The sequence below is a fragment of the Malania oleifera genome, chromosome 7 (assembly GCF_029873635.1).
Source record: "Malania oleifera isolate guangnan ecotype guangnan chromosome 7, ASM2987363v1, whole genome shotgun sequence".
Classification (NCBI taxonomy): Eukaryota; Viridiplantae; Streptophyta; class Magnoliopsida; order Santalales; family Ximeniaceae; genus Malania; species Malania oleifera.
The window spans coordinates 71,156,480-71,174,923 of record NC_080423.1 but is presented as its reverse complement, the minus strand read 5'-3'; the positions used below and the strand labels follow the sequence as shown (position 1 = coordinate 71,174,923).

Genomic DNA, 18,444 nt, shown 5'->3' with positions numbered 1-18,444 from the left:
TCAATTGTACTAATCAACTCTTTAGGAGAGTGTCTTTGTACACCAATATTTGTTTCTTATTTTGTAGACGGTTTAGGTTATTGAATCGTTGTTAGACCGAGCATGGGGCATCACTTGGAGAGGGGGTCCACCCTAAAAGAGGGATTGTAATGGTTTGCTCTACCTGAAAAGGAGTGGTATAGTGGAAACCATAGGTGGTATTGGCCTAAGGTGAGGACATAGGATGGGTATAAGCTGAACCACGTAAAAAATCTCGGTCTCACTCTCTTCCCTACTTTTATTTAATTTCTTGTTTATACTAACTATGTGGTTGGATTTTAATTCTTGATCATATATACTACGTGGATTAAAAATTAAATAAACCAAGGTTCAATTTTTTTTGGGATTGCAGAAACCGAAAGGGAGTACGTTGATTGATCAATATAAATTGCGAAAACCTTAAAGGGAGTACGTTAATTAGTTAATACTCAAGACAAATTAACTAAAAGTTTATTTAAAGTTTGAGTTGTGGTTTGTATTGTGGAAACACAATCCATTTATACAAGGCTTGAATCAAAATCATATATACAAGGTGACAAACAAACTCTACTTTGAGATCTTGTAAAAGTTGAAAATTGCAAAAGTACTACATATCATATCTTGATTGAGACATTGTGGTTGAATGGTTTAATGTTTGTTTAATTGATATTATTGAGTATTATTGGGTTGTGTTGATATTTAAGTTGTGTTTAATCTAACTAAGCATTAGAAGTTAAAACAAACTTGTGTATTCACTAAATTAACAAAAGGTTGCAAATTTGTAATAAGAGTTAAAAGAAAAGTTTAATAACCCAATTCACCCCCCCTCTTAGGACTACACCTGAACTTTCAATTGGTATCAAAACCAGATTATAACAAATTTTAAAAAGTAATTATATAAAGATCTACATGGCACACATAGGAGTAGCTCCCTTTGGAGAGGGTCAATCCTCAACTAGACCACCTATTTTTTGTGGACTTAATTATTCTTTTTGGTAACAACAAATGAGAATTTATCTTCAAACCATGGATTGGAAAGCTTGGAATGTTGTCACAAATGATGACTTAATTCTTGCTAAACTAGTAGATGGAAAAGAGGTTCCAAAGAAAGAAAAAGATTTGACTGAAATCGATCATAAAAAGCTACAAGTCAACTCTAGTGCTATAAACGCCTTATATTGTGCACTTGGCATTAATGAATTCAATAAATTCATGGCTTGTAAAATAGCAAAGGAAATTTAGGATAAACTTGAGGCAACCTACGAAGGTACCGTAGATGTTAGAGACAATAGAATTCATATGTTAACTAGTGAATACGAAGTTTTTAGGATGAATCCCGACGAATCAATTACAAACATGTACACTAGGTTTACACATATCATAAAATCATTTTTGGGGAAAACATATTCTACCTATGAGATGATACGAAAAATCCTTAGAGGACTTTCACCCATATGGGAACCAAAAGCTACAGCTATAACGGAAGGTAGAAACCTTAAGACTACCCCACTAGATGAACTCATAGGATCCCTTCTCACGTATGAGATGGCTATGAATGAAAGAAGTGGAAAATCTAAAGCTTCGGAATTCATTGCTTTTAAAGCATAAAATGAAAACTCTAGTGATGAAGATGAAGAAGAGATGGATGAAAATGAAATAGCCTTCATATCCAAGAACTTGCAAAAATCTCTTAGAAGGAAGAATAAATTTACATGAAAAATTCAGAACTCAAAATCAGATGAAGAAGAAGAAAAGGAAATCAGTAAAAAGAAAACAAAGGCTGAACCTCCAACATGCTATAATTGTAAGAAAGTTGGACATATAAAATCAGATTGTTCATAACTTAAGAAATATTCCAAAAAGAAAAGGAAAAAGGCAATAAAAGCAACTACTTGGGATAATATGAGTACAAGTAGTTCAAATAATGAATCAAGTGACCAAGAGGTTGATTGTTCTGTGGCATGGGATAATGATGAAGATAAAGTTCCTCAACCAAATCTTTTAATAATTCTTGTGATGACTCAGAAGAAGAATCTAATGATGAAAGTATGCCTTCTTATGAAAAACTTCAAAATGAACTATTCAGGGTGCATAAGATTCTAGTTAATATGACTAAAAGATATACATCATTGAAAAATAAGAATGAAGGTGTAATGAAAGAATTGGAATCTCTAAAACTTGCTGAAAGAGAAAAAGATTTAAAAATCAATAGACTAGAAAGCAAGAATGAGAAGGTGATAAAAGAATTGTTAGAATTGGTGTATTCCCAATAGGGGGGTGAATTGGAAATTTAAACTTTTTCTCCTAGGTTAATATATCCAATGTTGATATATACACGACCTAGGGTTTGTTTGTGCAATTTCCAAATGCATAGATAAAAATGATGTGGAAATTAAATCAAACGCGTCATTCACACCATAACATACATGTGCGGTAAATATAAAGTGCGGAAATATAAGCAAGCCACACGATATGTTTTCGGGGTTCGGCCAACTGTGCCTACGTCCTCGCCTTTAACTCACAAGTCCGAGGATTCCACTAATAGCTCATTTAAGGGTGGAGCGACACCGATTACAACTAGGTCAATTAGCACAGGGCTGACCTCAACCTTAACCAGGTCAATTAGTGGGGCTGACCTCAACCTACATGCCTTAACAGGATGGCGCACCTAGCTTTCCTAACCGGGTCTAAGCCAATCCGGGACTATTCCAGGGCTAGTCTCCCCCTTCAGCCCCGTGCCTAGAAATACAATAGATGTGTATTATAATCAAATGGTACAGTGATTGTGCTTTCGTGTAAAGCAGATATGTACCCAGTTACGCGCAATCATATACACCACAAATGATATAATAAGTAAACTCAGTGTGGTCTAGATAGTTCAACTCTCAAAGGTATTTTCTATCAATGTAATGCGTACGTGAGAGTGTCAAACAAGCAATCTTTGTATCACAAGATATTCAATCTAAATGCTCAAGCAAAGATATTAACCACACTTCACATATTTAAATCAACAAGTTTTCTCAATACATATATGCATATGAAGCTCAAGATGTATATGGATTTGGTTTACAAAATGAGATTAATCTTTTTTATTCAACTAAAGATATTAATCAATGAATATAGCAACAAATATTTTTCTTACACAAACAAATATCTCTTTAAATATTTATCAAGATAAAAATATTTGAAATTATTTTGAAAATATTTTGCAACCAAAAACAAATACAATCTTCTCAAGATATTGCAATGAAGGTACAAGCTTAGAAGATCTATCAAAGTCTTCTTAGGATAGACTTATCAACAAAGTCCCCTAAAAATCCTTAGGTTTGGCTCTCAAGAAAATAGTGTCAATCAAATAGAACAATGAGAGCGAACCTTTCCAAACAGACACTCAATCGACTTACAAAGGGTTTAGATAATAGTAGCAAGTAAGTATGAGTGAATGCGGCTTAGATCTGAGTATTATGGATATTTGAACTTGAGAGAGATCTTTAATCAAGTAGGCTAATCAACTTCTAATCTTCCCAAATGAAGGGGTATAAATAGAAGACCCCTAAAATATTACCGTTAGGGATATAGTTGGGAATATTAGAAAAGATTAATGATGTTTTAAGTATTTTAACCCTGATAAAAATAAGTTAACCACAGTAAAAATGCAGGGCAACCCGAGAGGTCCGGTCAACCAAAACAAGTTTAGTAGACCAGGACTCATATGGTTCAGTCGACCAGGGGGATTTTGAACTGAGTAGTCGGTCGACCAAAAGTGCCTTTTCCAAAGGTGAATTTCCATTTTACCGAGGTTTAGTCGACCAGATCATTTTGAACTGGCTGGTTTGGTCGACCAGAGCGTTGGGATTTTTCCTAAGGACCCTCGGTCGACCAGGTAGTTGGAGAACAAAATTGTCTCGGTCGACTAGATGGTCAAATTGTTGGCCAGAGAGGGTTTCGATCGACCGGGGGATTTGAACTGAGTTGGTTCGATCAACTAGGACCTTGGTTAATAGTTGACCTAGGTCTGGTTCGGTCGACTAGGCCAAAATGAACTGTGTTGGCCGGTCAACCAAAAGTGCACCATGTGTGCATTTCAGTCCAATCTTAAAAAAACAAACCCTATTCAAGTGTCTAATACATGCAAGTGCAAAGGTGAGTGTCTTAAAGTCACTTGGAGTCTAATTTTGAAGACACTGAAAAAGTCCGGTGTCGGTCGACCAAAAACCCTAAGGTCTTTCTAAGGTCATTTCTCATTTACGATTTGTTTGAGTTTACGTATTATCATACATATGATATGTGTGAGCTTATTACAAACCAGAGCCCTAGTTACTATTACAGACCAATTAAATGAAATATATTACAATACTGAATAGAAATTGGTCTTCAGGCTTTGTTTGCTTTGTGCACATCTTGATCTTTAACAATCTTAGTTCCTGCACAAAACCTCAAACACCCATTAGATACAATGAGTATTTGTCATAATCAAAACCGGGCATGACCTATAAGGTCAACAAACTAGAAGATCTAAAGTCCAAAACTTCTATAGATAATGAAAAAGACTTATAATTACTTTACTAAAAAGTAAAATTACCAAAATGTCTCAAAACCCAGAAAAACTACAAGAAAAGGGTAAAAATACTCTAGACTCAAGAATCAGTGATCTTAGGAGGAAAAATGAGGATCAAGCTAAAATAATTTACAATTTCACAAGAGAAAAAGAAAACTTTGATAGAATGATTGGTGCACAAAGAATGTCTTTGAATAAAGAAGGCATAGGGTTCAATGGAGTTGAAAATACAAGGAAAAAGAACCTCTATATGGGGTACTTTACGAAAGCCTTCAGAGACTATGCTAGCACCTCCTCTAATTCTTATACTCACACTACATGTTTTCTACATAAGAAGAAAGGATACATTAAGTTCAAATGTCCATTAAAGAGGAAAGATGTGAAAATTAGGCAAGTTTGGAGAATAAAAAAATCAACTTCTTCTAAACCATCCGGACCCAAGAAAGTATGGGTACCTAGAAAAAAAGCCGAGTTCAAAAACTAAGGACCCCAAAAATATTAGGATTAGTCATTCCCTTTTAGAAATTAAGAAAGCTACTTAATCCAATTCAATATAAGGATATTGAACTAATTGAAATGGAAAATCTCAAAGAATAGTTTAAGAGCTTATTGACAACTATAACATTGAAACAAATAAAAACGAAAATGACATTGTTAGCCAAAATCATAGGATGATTCGTACAAGACTTAACTTAGAAAGTATTAAGATTTGGAAAGCAATATGAATTTTGGGAATTCATATGAAATCAAAAGAAAGAAAATTTGAAGCAAATTGAGCTTATTGAATGAGTATTTTGATTAAATAAATATATTTGAGCAAAATGAGAGGTATTTAAGCAAAATGAGAGATATTTGAGAATGAGAGATACTTGAGCAACATGAGAACAATTTGAGCAAAATTGTGGCACAATGCACAAATGATAATAATATGCTCCATGCTTATATGATATGCTGATATGCTACATATTTACATGCTAAATGCTGATATTCTGATATGCATATGTGGTGAGATACTAATGATATGATAATATGAACTAAATACTGAATTATGACAATGTTAAAATGTTAACATGTATGACATCTTGATATTTCCAAAGACATGATAATGACTTTATATTAATGATTTATGGTTCACTATACATTACAAATTTGAGCATGATTATGAAGCATGAATCTTGTTATGATATTGATGATATTGATATGATACTGGTATTATTCTTGATATTGGTATCCATGAGCACTTACATGAAATTATTTGAAATTTGAGCATGACATGATAAATTTAAAGGCATGATTGGTAATCTTAACACCTTCATAAATACATATGTTGACTTTTTGAGTCCGATCCCTATTTTTTATGCTGACAAAGCACATGTTTCTTATGTGTGTATTTAGCATGTGAACAGGTCCATTTATTTAACACACACATAAGGAAACAACAATGGAAGCTTGCAGAATTTAAAGACTATACAATCAAGCATTCCATAAAGTCAGGAGAGCAAAAAGAAGGAGAAGACATTTGTGTTTTATGTAATTGCATTTAATTTTTATATTTTTAGTCTGTAATAAAGCATGCATCTTCAAGATGTGTTTGAGTGCTTAGAACTACCGTAGATAGACTCTAGGTCCCTACACATCTCTTGAAAATCAAATGACTATAGAAAGACCTTAGGGAACACCCTTCAGTCAACCTCCAGTCGACTGACACTGGATTTTTTTAGTGTCTTCAAAAGGACCTAGAAATAACCCTAGGACACTCACATACTCACTTGTATGTGTTATACTTTTGAATAGGGTGTTTGTTGCATGAAACAGGACCGAAATGCACAAAATGTGCACATTCGGTCGATCGGCACCTCACGTGCATTTTGCCCCCGGTCGACCAAACCTGGTCCGGGTCAACAGGTTGACCACAGCCCGGTCGATTGAACTCCTATAATTCAATTGGCCCCAGTCGACCGAACCTCCTAGGAAGTCAACATTTTGACCTCCTGGTCGACCAAGAACTTTTTGTATTCCACCAGCCTGGTCGCCCGAGTTCCAACGTGTGGGAACCCAACGGTCTAGTTGACTGACCAGTTTAGTTCAAATTGAGCCTAGTCGCCCTCAGACATACATGTCTGGTCAATCGAACCAGCAGTTCATTTTTGGCCCCGTTGACTGAACCCCTAGAACTTGGGTTAACCGAACTTGTCCTGGTCAACCGGTGCTCTTGGGTTGGTCTGAATTTTTTACCACGGTTAACTTTTTAAAATGAGGTTAAATTTAATTAAACATCATTAATCTTTTTCTAAAATGACCTTCGTGTCCCCAACAGTCATATTTTTCACAAACTCTATAAATACCCCCTCATTACTCTAAATTAGCAACTTTGATTAACCCAAATCTTCTGTCTAATTTATTGTTATTCAAAGTTCCCCCAAAAAGGTTTTTGTTGTTTAAATCATTCTTTTGGGGCAAAATATTTTAAACAACTCTCTCCAACTCTCTTTCACTTGTTTTATCTCAAAATCATTTTTAAAGAAAGTATTTTATTTTGGGCACTTTATTTGCATTTACATGCATATACTCTCACTTGTTATTTACTTTTTAAAAATCAATTTTTAAGAGTATGGCTTTAATTCCTCCCGGTTATTTCTTTGATCAATATTTTTGGGAGAAAAATTATTTATTGCGTAAATACTTTTGAGCTTAAAATTCCTAATTTCTCCAAATATTATTTACTTGCAAAAATATATATAGGAGAACAATAATACTCATTTTTCATATACATTTCATTTGTGCAAATATTATTTAGATAACCACCCTTTACTCTACTCAGCTTAAATCATATCATAAGGGAGTGCATACATCTTAGAGCTTTAATGTGTACATTTTTTCTTGTATTTTTTAGAAACATTTTAATGTACAAAAATGGTTTTATTGTTTGGGTTCAACCCGTTAATTGAACTGAGGAGTCTCAGCCCTGCAAGTGAGACCGGTTCGGTTCAACCCGGAATTAAACTGGGGAGTCTCAACCCCGTAAGTGAGATTAGTTCGGTTCAGCCTAATAATTGAGTTAGCGTTTTCCTCACCCCGTAAGGAGAGGATGTAAAAGGCTTTTGCTCCGCCCGATTAAGTGAGCAGGTTTAGTGGAATACTTGGGGGGTATGCCCAAGGCGGGGATGTAGGCTGGTTTGGCCGAACCTTGATAACAAATCTGGTGTCGCTCTCTCTATCTTATTTAAATTCCTGCACTTTACTTTCAGCATGTGTATGAATGTTTATTTAATGTTAAAGTTATTTGCATACACACATTTGATTTAAATAAGATACTGCACACGTGTATGTTTTCTTTCACTGTTAAAATTATTTTACATTCGCGCGTGTACATTGAATGGGATACGATATGTGGTGAATCGGCATAATTGTTTAAATTAGCGAAAAATGTTTTAAAACCCAATTCACCCTCCCTTTTGGGATCACACGAATTCTAACAACGTAGTTTATACTTCAAGAATGGAATTATAAACCAATTCAATATGAAATACATTTCATTCAGGGGGGCAGTTAGACTTGATAAATAATAATGTTATTTACAGTGTAATCCCAAGAGGGGGGTGAATTGAGTATTTTAAACATATTTGATTTTCCTCTATCAAATAGTCCTTATATTCAGATTGACCCAACTTTATCCCAAGGACTTGGAATTAATTCAATTCAGTCATACAATATATTCAATTGTGTATAATTAATTTCCAAGTACTTCTAGGGCTATTCAAAATACACACATACAAGATAAGTAATGAGATGCGATGTGAAAATTAACAAGAGTAAGGGAAGAGATAAACAAACTTGATTTTTTACAAGGTTCGGCCTACCCCAGCCTATGTTCTCGCCTTAAGTAACCCACCCAAGGATTGCACTAAAAAATAATCTGCTCCTTTAACTAGGACGGAACTTCCCTTACAACCTAACGCTTACTATAGGCGTAGCTTCCTCCTTAATCCTAGTTCACAACCCAAACTAGGTAAACAAAAATAACATACACAATTTATGCAAAAACACTCAAATATTGCTTCTAACAAAACTAGTGAGTACAATGAGTCCTAATACTCATATGATAACAACTTAAAGCTCAGTATGTATGCGAAAATATGATCTTTATGATACAAATGAAACAGTTCACTAAACTATCCTTTTATCAATATCTCCTAAAAATAACATTAATAAATCAAAGCTTTGGAGAACTTAAGGTTTATTTTTAAAACACTTTATACAAAGATATCAGATAGGATATTTAAAGAAATATAGTCTTGAATATTACACAGATGTAAGTTCTAACTATCAAAACACTTATAAGATTAAATCTTTGAATAAAAGTGTAACTTTGAGTGTATAAAAAATTTCAACAAAAATATTATTTTTCCTAAAAATACTTTTTGCACTAAAACAATAGATCTCTTTGAATAAAAATATAACTTTGAATGTAGCAAGAGTTCAAACCTTAGAAAACAATTCTCGACAGATTTTTCAAATAAACAACTATAAGAAAATCAGTTGCTTGTTCCCAAAAACAATTTTTCTTTATGCACAAAGAATGAAGAAGACAACTTTTTAATCAAATATTGAAAGATCAATGAAAAGTTACTCAAACCTTGAGATGAACCTTAGATTTATCAAAAGTGTGCTTCGATCTTGAAGACGCAAATGCCCAGACAAGTATCAATTCTTTGGAGTACAGGCAATGACACTAGCAATTGAATACACAGCTCTCACAAAATTGTCAAAATACGCTCAATGCTCCCAATGCTATGCAAAAAGTGGTGCTCCAGGGTTTAAAAAGTATATTTATATGTGTTCTCGGCCCTAGGATGAATCATGACTGTTGGATCTATTAAAAACTCAATTTTTCATCCGTGTCCGCGCTGGAACATAAGTCAGCGCCCCGACATTTGTCGACGAATGGGTACGTTCGTCGACGAGTGTACAACACTCGTTCATTGACGAGGCTATGAGTTCATCAACGAGAGACCTGTCTAAAATTTTAGTGCTCTTGGTATTTTCTCGTCGACGAGACAATGTGTTCATCGCCGAGTGGCCTTCATATGTTCGTTGATAAGACCAAGGGGTTCATGGACGAGACCCCTAATAATTTGCCTCTAAAATTCATTTCAACTTAGAGCTATTTCAAATAAATTTTTCATGAGATGCATAAGTCCTAATTTTAGTCTAAGATGTAATTGAACTTCAAAATATATTATATGACATATAAATACATCAAATCTAGATACCAATTCCCATTAAAGTCTTCAACTAGAAGTTTGTTCCTTCATCCTTCTTCGCTTCTAGTTCCATGGGTTGTGTCTAGTGTATATGCTTTACTCCTCATGGCCTCTATGACTCGATCACCTTTCATGCATGCTAAATAATATTCCTGCTCAGAATCTCAATAAATAAATCAAATACCAAGTGATTTGTGATTATCAAAACAGGATTGGACTCAAAGAGTCAATAATCTCCTCCTTTTTTATGATGACAAATACATGAGGAAAAAATAGAAAATGGGTTATGCCTAACAAGGCTCCCCCTCAATTAATGCATAATATAAAGTTTGATAATATGAAGTATGCTTACACACAATATGGAATAGGCACTAATTTCGCACGTAAAGCTCAAAAACTATGTTTACAACTATATTTGTCTCACCCTTTCGCAAATTTATACTTACTATAAACCTTTTTTGCACATACACTTCTCCCCCTTTTGACATCAATAAAAAGGTATGTATAAAAATATTCTGGCGTAATTATATCTCAATTTGAAAAAAAATCAAATTCTCCCCCTATGCAATTTAATTTACTTCTCCCTCTACCAATTTAATTCAATAGAGCATACACAATATTTTAATTGACACGGGCATGAAAAGTAAGTTAGTCCATTAAAGTTCAAAGTTTGATACCAAATGTGTAACATTTTTCCAAAACAAATGAAAATGTAGAACCATTGGCAATTTTAATGTAAGTTGCTTCCCCTTAATTATGTATTCTAACATAATTCTAGGCAACTTCATGACTATGCATAAGTCCTAATTCACGTCTAATTTGGATAAACCTATCCTCCACAAGTGGTTTTGTGAATATATCTACCCATTGTTCATTTGTGCATATAAAGTCAAGTGGCACATCTCCTTTTTGTACATGATCACGAAGAAAGTGATGTCTAATTTCTAGGTATAACATCTTCAAAATTTCTCCATTTTTTTTATATATCTATATAACCATACCTAAACAGTGGAAATATAATTCATACAACCACATATACTATACAATACCAGAATTTTGTATATACAGACTATAGCCATAAAACATTTCCCTCTGATTTCATCTACCTCAAAATACATCTCTGTGCAAAACTTACCCTACAACTAGGGCAACAAAGTAGTCACTCTATCTGCAAGCCTGCTCTGCTCGCCTAACTGGCTCACCTGAAAAATAGTAAAGTGTTAGGGTGAGACAACGCTCAGTAAGTCGAGATATGCTATTACTAGTGTGTGGCGACCGAGTCGTAAAACTATAATATTAATATATAAAACTGCATGATCTAGAAAATCTGTAAACACACGTATTGTAGCTTAAAACATTTGTAACATCTGAACTTTCTATCATTTATACTGCTATAACATATTATATATGACAAAAGCTGTAAAATTGTATACATGTACATAACTATGCTCTTTCCCTAGGACTCTGTATGTTATGATTTGACCCCTCATGATAGGGTTGTGCAGCCCGTAGGCAAAACTTAACCTGGTCGGCCCTCCAGGTAAGTCATCATACTCTACACTACCTCAGTCCGGTCAAACTACATCCACTCCTAAGCTCGGGACTGGCTGCTACCTCGTCAAACAGGCCCCCTTAACTCAGTGATCTAAGGAGCTGCATCCTCTCCGAGCACAGTTTGACGATACCCACACACTATCTGAGATATGTGGTTGCCCTCTATTCTGTATCTAGCAATGGTACCGTACTCTCTGTTCTATATTTGTACTGTATCTGTCTGTAATCGTTCCACAGGGATATGATACTATATATATATGTACTCTTCTTACTGTTTTCATTATGTTTCCAAAATAACCATAACACTAATAATCTATACTATAAATACTGTAATATTTGTAGCATTTTGATGCTATAGCTGTATAATTTGTCTATACTTTCTTTCTGTATAGTACGTCTATATTTTCTTTCTATATAGTCTAAGTGTTATGGCATTTAGGAAAACATAGCTTTATATATACACTGCATATACTATTTTGAATAAACATATGTATATTGTTATATATATATATATATATATATATATATATATATATCTGTGTGATCATTTGAATAAAACTATATATGTATACATATTTTGTCTGTATAAAATCTACAAATATCTACTATATCTGTATAATTTGAAATACTGAAAAACTGCATAAAATCCCATATCAATAACATGTTCTCAGGCCGCACATACTTTAAAAATTCATATTTAGTATAATAACTGGTATACATATATATATATATATATATATATATATATATATAATTTCTGCTGTGAATAATAATAATTTGGTAAAAACGTACACTTTATTTTGAAACGTACTAAAATTGCCCAGTATAGCATATTTCCCTTACCTATTTTCTGAAAAGCCTTCACTGAACTTTGGCCCTACACCCATAGAGTTCTCCACTCAACACCCTGAAAACGACATCCCCTAGAACAAAACATAAGTATTTTTCTGCATCCAACATTTCTTATAACTGTAGGAGAAGCATATTCTGAACAAAACATCTTACCCTAAATTTGGGATGAATTTCAAACCTCTTCCACCGATGATTTGCTTCAGCAGACTTGCAGAGAACTTTGTCAGGAGCGTCGTGGTGGCTTCAGATCATCGATCCGGTGTGAAACAGGGTCAGGATCAAAGAGAGAAGGAGAGGGGTGTGTTTTAGAGAGAGAGGGAGTGATTCCTGCGCCAAATTTTGCAATTTAATCCGAGTTTTCACTATTTATAGCCCTGGATTTTTCAACGAGACACGTCATCTCTTCTATGAGTCCTTAAGTAATTTCGTCAACAAACTTCCTCCCTCGTCAACGAATTTTAGACTGCTCCAAAAACCCCTCTAGGTATTTTCTAGTCGACGAGGCGTGGCTTTGTCAATGAGGCCTACTTATGCGCTCGTTGATGAACTCCCTGTGCTCGTCGACGAGGCCTTGTGTAAAAAAATCTTCCGAGTTATTACATCCAAAGTGCAACGTCGCGTTCGTCGACGAAGCCTGCTGCCTCCTTCTATTTCTATTTCCATTTCCCTCCCTCTATAAGAAATGAGATGCGCTGCGGAAATTAACAAGAGTAAGGGAAGAAAGAAACAAACTCGATTTTTACGAGGTTCAGCCTACCCCAGCCCACGTCCTCGCCTTAAGTAACCCACCGAAGCATTCCACTAAAAAATAATCTTATCCATTAACTGGGATGGAGCTTCCCTCAAGGCCTGTTGCTTACTACAGGCGAAGCTTCCTCCTCAATCCCGGTTCACAACCCGAACCGTGTAAACAAAAATAACGAATACAATTTCTGTAAAAACATTCAAATATTGCTTCTATCAAAACTAATGAGCAGAATGAGTCCTAATACATAATCACATGATAACAACTTGAAGCTCAATATGTATGCGCAAATATGATCTTTATGATATGAATGAAACAATTCACAGAACTATCCTTTTATCAATATCTCCCAAAAATAACGTTAATAAATCAAAGCATTGGTGAACTTAGGGTTTATATTTAGAACACTTTATACAAAGATATCAGATAGGATCTTTAAAGAAATATAGTCTTGAATATTACACAGATCTAAATTCTAGCTATAGATCTCTTTGAATAAAACTATAACTTTAAATGTAGCAAGAGTTCAAACCTTAGAAAACAATTCTCAATAGATTTTTCAAATAAACAACTATAAGAAAATCAATTGCTTATTCCCCAAAGCGATTTTTCTTTATGCACAAATAATGAAGAAAACAACTTTTTAATCAAATATTGAAAGGTCAATGAAAAGTTACTCAAACCTCAAGATCAACCTTAGATTTATCAAAAGTGTGCTTGGATCTTGAAGACGCAAATGCCCCTGACAAGTATCAATTCTTTGGAGTGCAAGCAATGACATTAGTAATAGAATTCATAGCTCTCACAAGATAGTCAAAATACGTTCAATGCTCCCACTGCTATACAAAAAAAGTGGTGCTCTAGGGTTTAGAAAGTGTATTTATATGTGTTCTCAGCCCTATGATGAATCCTGACCGTTGGATCTATTAAAAACTTGATTTTTCGTCTGTGTCCACACTGGAATGTAAGTTAGCACCCCGACATTCATCGATGAATGGGTACATTGGTCGACGAATGTACAACACTCATTCATCGACAAGGCTATGAGTTCGTCGACAAGAGCCCTATCTAAAATTTTAGTGCTCTCGGTATTTTCTCGTCGACGAGACAATGTGTTCATCGCCGAGTGGCCTTCATATGTTCGTCGACGAGACCAAGGGATTTATCGATGAGGCCTCTAATAATTTGCCTCAAAAATTCATTTCAACTTAGAACTATTTCAAATAAATTTTTCATGAGATGCATGAGTCCTAAGGTCAGTCTAAGATGTAATTGAGCTTCAAAATATATCATATGACATGTAAATACATCAAATCTAGATATCAATTCCCATTAAAGTCTTCAACTAGCTTGTTCCTTCGTCCTTCTTCGGTTTTAGTTCCATGGGTTGTGCTAGGTGTATATGCTTTACTCCTCATGGCTTCCATGACTCATTCACCTTTCATGCATGCTAAATAATATTCCTGCTCACAATCTCAATGCACAGATCAAATACCAAGCGATTTGTCATTATCAAAACAGGATTGAACTCATAAAATCAACACCAAGCCTTCTTTAGGCATCAACAAAATTGGGCTTTCGATTGTGCTTATATGTATGCTCTATTTTGATTGGCTCTTGGAGTTTTGTTCTCAATATTTGGTAAGGTCTTTCATCTTATTACATTTGTTATTTACTTTTGTGTATTTATAAGGCCTATGCCTTTTGTACTCACTTTGTTCGAGCTTTAGTGATACTGAATTTGGGTCGTCATCTCCCGTGGACATACCTCAATATTTTACGGAATCTCGTTAAATTTCTTATGTCTCACTTTGATTATTTATTTGCATTACACCATTGATTTACTTGTGAGAATCACTCATTTTTCCCAACAAGCTACATGTGGAGGGCCAATTCCTCTTATAATTTCCCCCAGTATTGAGGTTCTACTCATGATAGACTCCAAACAACTATTTTTCTCGCTCCACTATTTCATACTGATTTAAGCATTGGAGAATCATTGTCTGAATACCCTCTTGACTCATTTTATTTCACAAGGTTATTGTTCAAATGCTTATTCTGAGTTCAACAACCGACCTGAAGTAATGATAAATTCTTGCATGGGCAAAAGGATAAGAGGAGATTAGTTCATAAATAAATTATGCTTGAAGCAACAAAGTTTAATCCAAAAATACGTAGTACCAATTAACATATGGAAATAATACAAACAGCAGCTATTATGAGTAATAAGCTTCAACTGAGAATCACACATTACAATTCAAAGCAAAGCACTCTAACGAACACTAGACCAGAGAAGCTACTTTCGGAAGTTAACCTTAAGGATATGCCTCAGGAAAATATTCCAAACTGTAAGGCACAGAACTATAATTCCAACAGTAGTTGCAGTGCCTCTCCAGAAATCACGGAAATAGACACTGGTCAGCGTCGCCATAATGCGGTTCAAGGGGTTGTTGCAGTGCTTATTGATCTCTTGGACACAGTCATAGTAACAAGAATTTGGTTCCACAATTTGCTCACAAAGCTTGTTCAATAGTTGGGCCACTGCCTTACTGCTGCCCAGATAATTGACAATTACCTTCTTCTCGATGAGCAAATCCACATCTTCCCCAGTGTTGATAAGCTTATCCATGAGGGAAACATAGTTGCAGACATAAACTTGATTTGGGTAGTGGCACTGCTCCAAGGCCATGAGGTTCCTGAAAAGGCACTCTGTTGTGTCGTCTACTTCGAATCTTCGGAGTTTCAAGGTAGGCTGCTCGCACTTCAAGTTTGGGAGGAGATGAAAGAAACAGGGCAAACATTTCAGAAGCCATGAACAATTGAAGCAAGGGCAATGCGTCAAGCACCTTCCCTTTTCGAACACAATATTTTTCGTGTGTTGTGTATCAATAACCTCAAACTCCACCCCTGCCTCATCCAGATTTGTCGCACTGCGCAGGCTTTCGATTCTATTCTTACCCAGCGGTTCATGTGTGTGTCTAACAGGTAGACAAAAATAATATCTAAGCAGATCAGTGAAATGCTTTACCTCTGAACTGGGATCTGTGTACTGGAGATTATACTTGGAAAAGTAACTTCTTGTCCCCTGAAGGATATCCCAGTTGCTGCTTTCCTGCACATTTTCTTTGCTGGGCTTGGAAAGCGGCTTGGCATAATTGTATATTTTTTCAAGAACAAAAAAAGGAAGCTGATTCTCTAGCAGTATCAGATCCTGCTCTATGCATGTCTTCAACCACGGCTTGCTGAAAATATAGTCCTTTTCATGTTTCTCTGTACTCCTTAGTAGGAGCTCGATGATGAATCCAGCATCGGTTACCACCATATCTACAAATTTATCCTTTTTGAGCTCGAAGGTCCCTGCATAACAGGCTCGGATGCTTTGCTCACATTCATTATCAATGATGCCTTTTAAAGAATCGCGGCTCTTTTTAGTTCTCCTGCAGAATTCATCAAAGTATCTTGATTTGAGGCCTTCCATGGCCTTGAGCTTAGGTTTGCCATGGTGGAAAGGACCTATTGAGACTACTTGGGGAGTGTATGCTGCTTCGTTCACGCTGCGAAGTTTCCTGGGAACCCGGTATATGCAACACTTGGACCACTCGGTGTATATACCATCTTTACTGCTACTCTTTGCATTACTCTCCAGGAGTAAAGGAATGTCGATGACCTCGAACTCTCTTTCTTGTTCTATTTCAGTTGGAGCACTGTCAACATCAGAGGTGGTCATCTCTTCCACCATGAACTTCCAATTTTGGCTGCAAATGGCAAATAGACAAAATCAGTACTTGGCACAAGCATGCAATGTAGAAACTTGCCTTTTAAAGGTAAAACTTCCCGACGAAAGATTGGAGTTGTAGTTTTATGGTGAAGACTCTGTAATTGAGAATTGAGATGAGACATTTGCTATTTGATAAATAAGTCAAGTGCACTAAAGGCTGTGAGTACCATAATATTACAAACACACACACACACACACACTCCCATCAGTACTATGCCTTACCCAAAAAAAAAAAAATAAATTAAGAAAAAAAAAAACCAACGACTACTAGGTGTGAGTATATACGCAAGCAGGCATGCATTATGCAAGTTTGAAGACGTGACTCGTGCGTCTGACAGCATCATATGTATATTACAATGCTGGAAAGTGCAAGGGAGCATCTCAAAACATGTATCATCACCCCACCCCTGCTTTCAGCCTCACGCCTATTTTGCAGAATGAAATGCAAACATGTAGTAAGTCAGCGAATTGCAGAAATATAAAATAGGAGCCAATCGAATACTTCCCCTATAGCTTCTTCTGGTGTATTCTTCCTGCAAGCACTGTTTCCTTTCTGTATATATGTGTATATATAAGAATATTCAAATTAAACAGAGCAGGCGGTTTTAGAACATGGGAAGGATCATCAGTCACTACCTACCAGCTGCGATTACCAAAAAAAAAATTCCTATTTGTGCGTAGAAATTGTCAACAAATGAAAACCCACATGATAAACATCATCCAGAAAAATGTAATTCATAATGAAACTGGAAATGAAAGGAAAATCTAGGAGAGAGAGAACCTGGGAATTTGTGGCCTGAAAACTTGTTGATAAGCTTCTCTGTTTGAATCTCAGCTCCAGATTCTTTCTCCCAACACTGTGACCGAGTTTGCTAAAATCGGGTGCTTTATATAAACATGCCCCAGCCCACCAACAGAAGAAAAACAAAAAAAAGGTGAGCACTGAGCAGCAATAATTCAAGATTCATGAACAATCAATTACTGTGGTTGCATTAATGCTTCACTGGCCTGGGGGCCCACGCTTTGGGACTGTCTCCTCTTTAAAATTATCAGTCACCCATGACTCATGCTTGACAGGGGCGACGGCCAATTACTCTGCGTTGCAGAAAAGGATTCGAGCAACGATGCGAAGGCATAGACGACAAAAGTCTGTTGACTCCGCTGAGGAGTTAGGTCTTTGAGTACATAATATTTTACTTGCATTTGCCAATTCCAAGGGCTAGCTTTTGCCTTTTGCTATGCATGAGCAGTGGTAAGAGAATAGTTATTTAAACCCAACATGTCTAATTTTGTGGAAAAGGAGACCGAACCTTGGTTTAATTGCGACTTGTGAGAAAATATTTTTTATTTTTTTATTTTTTTAAAAATAAAATAAAAAAGTGAATCGATTTTTTCATTTTATAAATTTTGCGTAAAAATAAAAATAATAGAAAATTTTAAAACTATTATTGTGGAAATAGTTTTTTTTTTTTTTAAATAATTATAGAACTGCTGCCTTATTTTTAAAATTTTTACATTTACAGTGAAAAATCAGACAACATTTTTTAATTGTTTTCTAAATTTAGGATTTTTTATCCGCATAAAATTGAATATAAGAGTTGACTTTGAGTATATTAAAATAAAGTGCAATATAAAATAGTATTAATTGAGCTTCTTTTAAATCTATATTTCAAAA

The 18,444-nt window shown here is 35.3% G+C and overlaps 1 protein-coding gene across 1 annotated transcript; it reads right to left on the bottom strand.

Annotated features, from left to right (window-relative positions):
- Positions 1 to 15,149: 15,149 nt before the first annotated feature.
- LOC131160326 (UPF0481 protein At3g47200-like) lies at positions 15,150 to 17,737 on the bottom strand. The gene is made up of 2 exons (XM_058115904.1): positions 17,551 to 17,737; positions 15,150 to 16,746 (listed from the first exon to the last, which is right to left on the bottom strand). The coding sequence occupies exon 2, from the start codon at positions 16,728 to 16,730 to the stop codon at positions 15,288 to 15,290; it is 1,443 nt and encodes a 480-aa protein (XP_057971887.1). The 5' UTR covers positions 16,731 to 16,746; positions 17,551 to 17,737; the 3' UTR covers positions 15,150 to 15,287.
- Between the last annotated feature and the right edge of the window lie 707 nt (positions 17,738 to 18,444).

Excerpts from the sequence above, each read along its gene's own strand:
- LOC131160326 (XM_058115904.1), bottom strand. The coding sequence starts at position 16,730 with ATGGTGGAAGAGATGACCACCTCTGATGTTGACAGTGCTCCAACTGAA.